The sequence below is a fragment of the Cynoglossus semilaevis genome, chromosome 7 (assembly GCF_000523025.1).
Source record: "Cynoglossus semilaevis isolate Cse_v1.0 chromosome 7, Cse_v1.0, whole genome shotgun sequence".
In the NCBI taxonomy this organism is placed as follows: domain Eukaryota; kingdom Metazoa; phylum Chordata; class Actinopteri; order Pleuronectiformes; family Cynoglossidae; genus Cynoglossus; species Cynoglossus semilaevis.
The window spans coordinates 216,032-220,566 of NC_024313.1; the positions used below are offsets into that span (position 1 = coordinate 216,032).

At 41.0% G+C, this 4,535-nt stretch overlaps 2 protein-coding genes across 2 annotated transcripts in view; both read right to left on the reverse strand.

The window, feature by feature from the left end:
- The window catches only part of slc35f1 (solute carrier family 35 member F1), a 9,007-nt gene extending 7,748 nt beyond the window's left edge, over positions 1-1,259 (reverse strand). Inside the window, exon 1 of the mRNA XM_008312621.3 lies at positions 874-1,259. Within this exon, the coding sequence (XP_008310843.1) occupies positions 874-968 (95 nt within the window). The 5' untranslated portion in view covers positions 969-1,259. The remainder of the gene's footprint in view (positions 1-873) is intronic.
- A 1,733-nt stretch (positions 1,260-2,992) lies between these two features.
- The window catches only part of nus1 (NUS1 dehydrodolichyl diphosphate synthase subunit), a 4,671-nt gene continuing 3,128 nt past the window's right edge, over positions 2,993-4,535 (reverse strand). Inside the window, exons 3-4 of the mRNA XM_025057038.1 lie at positions 4,322-4,449; positions 2,993-3,384 (exon numbers count right to left, since the gene is read on the reverse strand). Of these exons, the coding sequence (XP_024912806.1) occupies positions 3,294-3,384; positions 4,322-4,449 (219 nt within the window). The 3' untranslated portion in view covers positions 2,993-3,293. The remainder of the gene's footprint in view (positions 3,385-4,321; positions 4,450-4,535) is intronic.

Below are 4,535 nucleotides of genomic sequence, written 5' to 3' on the forward strand. Positions count from 1 at the left end.
GATGGATGGATGGATGGATGGATGGATGGATGGATGGATGGAAGGACGGACGGACGGACAGACAGACAGACAGGCAGACAGACAGATAGATAGATAGATAGCAAAATTAATGAATGTTCAGTTGGTAGAGCATGAGACACTTAATCTCAGGGTTGTGGGTTCGAGCCTAATGCTCAGTTGGTAGAGCATGAGACACTCAGGGTTGTGGGTTCGAGCCCCACGTTAGGCGCAAAACTTTCCTTTCCAATTCTGTTGTACCCTTGCTGTACAATGACAATAAAGACTATTCTGTTCTATTAAATGTGAATATTATCTAATATAGTTGTACTTCTCTGTATAAACACAAAACAAAGGACAAGAAACGTAGACTTATGGGGGGCTGGTATAGACAAAGCCTAATATTTTCTGCCATACATACCTCTTAGGGGACAGACAACCTGCTCTGCTGCCACCTAGAGACTGGAGGGTTGTTTATCGTTCAAGCATGAATAAAGACAGTTTCCTAAAAGTCCACTCTCTGGTTAACCAATGAATGACGAGGAGCAGCAGCTCAAATTAGAAAGGCTAAACGACCAAAGTGATTAGTCGATCATCGTTATGGTCGTTAATTCTTTTCTGTCGTGTGTGCTCCACTGTGAGTGCTCTGACTGTGGGTGAGGTTGGTAAATGGGGATGGATGAGGTCGCAGGAACACACAGATTAACAGGCATTGTGCCGCAGCAGTTATCACATTCACATCACCATATACGACCTGCAGAATATAAACCATCACGTCAGTGGTTGTTTCACTGTCAGGTTACCATCTGTTGCACATCGCACGACTTCTCGCGCAGACTGAATGTCACCTTAATTCTTCACTCCAAGTCTGCTTACCTGGTCAAGACCATCCGGATCCGCTGATACAGGCTGGGTGCCATCGTGCCCGTATCCCGCGCTGCGCTGTCCACCGTGGAGATGACGGAAATCATCCCGCATTCGGAGCAGAAAAGATCAGCACATACTGCTCCGAGAGGCGCGATGGGGATGCTTCGATACAGTGGTGATGTGGGTTAGAAAGGGCGCATGGGGACGTGGTGTCCACCGTCCTGCCGGGACGAGTCTACCTAAAGATGCTAACGGCTCACTGGTGATAAAGTTGAGATGAAATAGCGCCGCTAGATGGCGTACTTCTGGCCACTTGGGGTCTGCAATCATTTTACCGGCAGCAGGAGATTTCTACAAGACAGGGTTGTCAAACATATGGCCCGCGGGCCAAAATTGGTCCGCTGGGAGATTAAATCTGGCCCGCTTGATCAATTTTGATGTTTTTTTTTCCCGAATACTATTTAATCAAACACGAATATTTTCTAATATATATACTATTTATAATATATATACGTCTTCGCATGAAAACAAAGATGTATTGTTATGTATAGGTCATTATGTGAGATTAAATCTGGCCCGCTTGATCAATTTTGATGTTTTTTTTCGAATACTATTTAATCAAACACAAATATTTTCTAATATATACTATTAGTATTATACTATACTATTTATAATATATATACGTCTTCGCATGAAAACAAAGATGTATTGTTATGTATAGGTCATTATGTTATTGTTGTACTGGTCCAGCTTAGAAAGAAAACATAGAATGTGTGACAATGATTATTTAGTTTTGGAGCTACATGATGCTGCATAATTTGTTATTCTCATGGTATAATAAACACATTTTTTTTTAATTTTGCTACTTAAAAAAAACCTAGAGAGAAATACTGTAATTTTGTTTAGCTTCCAGCAAAAAAACATTTTTATTCATTTTATATACAGACAAAATTATACAATATTCTGCATACAATCACTGTTTATAGTTCAATCATGAATAAAGACAGTACACTGATGGCGTTAAACATTGTTCACCTTCACCTTCATTACCAAAAAAACATTAAAAAAATATTTGGACCTTATATGAAATCATCTCTGTATTGGCTTTTTTTTTTTTTAAATCTTTTGTCAGTTAGACTGGGTGCCCAATTAAATTTTCATGATTTTACGATTATACAGGCTAGAGGACGGTCCGGTCTTCCATCGATTGACTTCCATTAGTGCGAAACATAGCTGCTTGATTGGTGTATGTCTCAGACATAGCTAGAGTCATTATCTATATTGCATTGATCATTTCTAGTGATGTCCGATAATATGGGCCGACTGATATCGTCGGCCCGATGTTAGCATAATTTTGTAATATCTGTAAGAATCGTTATCGGGTTTCTCTCCGATAATTAAACCCCGATAACACAACGCCTAGATCTAAAAATAGTTTAATGCCCCGACGACAGACCAGTCAAGATGCCTTAGTGCTCTGAAGAAGCTTTAGTGAAACACAATTGCAGTAACTTGTTCTGAACTCCTTTATTGCGCTAAACCCAGCTTCTCGAAAAACGCCTTTTCCTCCCCTCGCACTGTTTCTTCCTCATACACGCACACGCTCTCGCACCTCCTCACTTTTACTCCCATACCTTTAACTGTCAACTCCTTCATAACACGTGGACGATAAACACACCTCCAGTCAATAGATGGCAGCATTGCAGCTCATTTTAGTCATCTACTTTGATAATCAAGGGATTGTATGCAAAAGGCTGGTGGCAGCAACTTATACAGTGGTAAATATAAATAATTATTACCAGGTGCTCAATAGTGGTTCAATGGGGGGGGCAGAGGGATACCTTCTGTCCCCCAGAGTGAGCATGGCAGAAAATAACCTATCACCTTAGTGAGCAGGCAACACTTACCTTTCTTAACCACCAGGCCACCACTGCCCCGCTACATCGGTATCAGTTGATATCGGAATCGGAAAAATTAAGTGTTTGGACAATATCCGCATGTCGGATATCTGCAAAACGTAAATATCGCACATCTCTAATTATTTCCTTTATTCTACCACTGTCTGCCCGCTGGCGTGGCTGAGAATCTCTTAAAATTTGAACTCTATTTTCAAGGATTCACCACGAGGTTAGGCATGATGACTTGTTTGTTTGTTTTTTTTATTCACGAACAAAGGGCAAGTTCCTCAGACGTCAACAACAGCTGAATGAATGACGGATGCTTACAGAGAACTGAACAGTCTTTCAAAAGTCCTCCAAAAAAAAGACTCATTTGGTAATCTCTGGCTTGATGTCTGTTAGTCGTCAAGAGGATGGACAGGAGTAAAGGATGGAAGTAGTGAAGCCCACAGCGGGTGCTGACAAAACATTTCTTTGTTCTTTGAAGTTAACATTTCTTCCAGCCTGACAGACTGGAAGCTGTGCTGGATGTCACTGGCCGACCCGCTGCTGACATGAACTGTACAGCTTTAGAGCTCCCAACAAATCCTTGTAGGATACATCTCTGTGGGAGGGCACAAAGCTGAGGACAAAGAACAGAATTAGTGAATCAACAAAATGTTGGACCGTTGTTTTTTTTTTCCCTTCTGTAAACCGTAATTTCCGGACTATAAGCCGCTACTTTTTAAAAACGCTTTGAACCCTGTGGCTTAAACAATAATGCGGCTAATTTGTGGATTTTTACGGGCTAACAACGTTCATACCGCTACCGATCAATGACTTTTCTGGTAGGCTACTGTGTGTTATACTACTAGCGTATGTCTGTCTGTAAATGGCTGTGTGCGTATATGTGCGTGATGCACGTGAAAGAGAGAGAACGGTAGCGAAAGTGGTAGCCCTGTCATGTTGAAGCACGAGTTGGTTATACAGGAGCTGTTAAAACTCTGTTTATGTTCTGTTGTGCTAATAAATATCCCAACTTTCCTGTTTCTGTTTACCTAAGTGAAGGGAGTTAGCCCCGGAGATAACATTTCTCTGTTTATGTTCTGTTGTGCTAATAAATATCCCAACTTTCCCATTTCTCTGTTTATGTTCTGTTGTGCTAATAAATATCCCAACTTTCCTGTTTCTGTTTACCTAAGTGAAGGGAGTTAGCCCCGGAGATAATGTTAGCTTCGGCCCTGGAGCAGATCACTAAGTCTCCCCTGTGCATCCCAACTACAGTTGGTGCGTCGAAGCAGGAACGTTACGCTAATGCGTAACCAGCCGTGTTACAGGCACTGTTTAGAAAAAAAGAATTTATTTAATTAAAAGTAAAAAAAATAAATCTTTGTGTAAATATCCCATGTCACAACATGGACACTTGGCAGCTTGTATGTAAAATTATTATTTTTTCTTTCTAAATTTAGTGGACACTGCTTATATTTAGGTGCGCTCAATAGTCCGGAAATTACGGTATATTCATTACCAACAGGTGATTTACTACAGTACGTGAAGCAGTGACACCGACTGTAACTCACATAAATTCAGTGAGTCTTATGTGCCAGGGGAGGAAGCCTAGAGTGCTATCCACAGGACCAAACTTTACCACCAGCTCAGGGTCAGGAATCGTCTTTGCACCTGGAAAAAACAAAACAAAAAAAACAAAATAAGAAAATCATCAGATAGACCATTAATGTTCTCCTCAGTGGCTGAAGCAACTTTATGTTCATGTGTGGATGGTGTCTTTCTGCC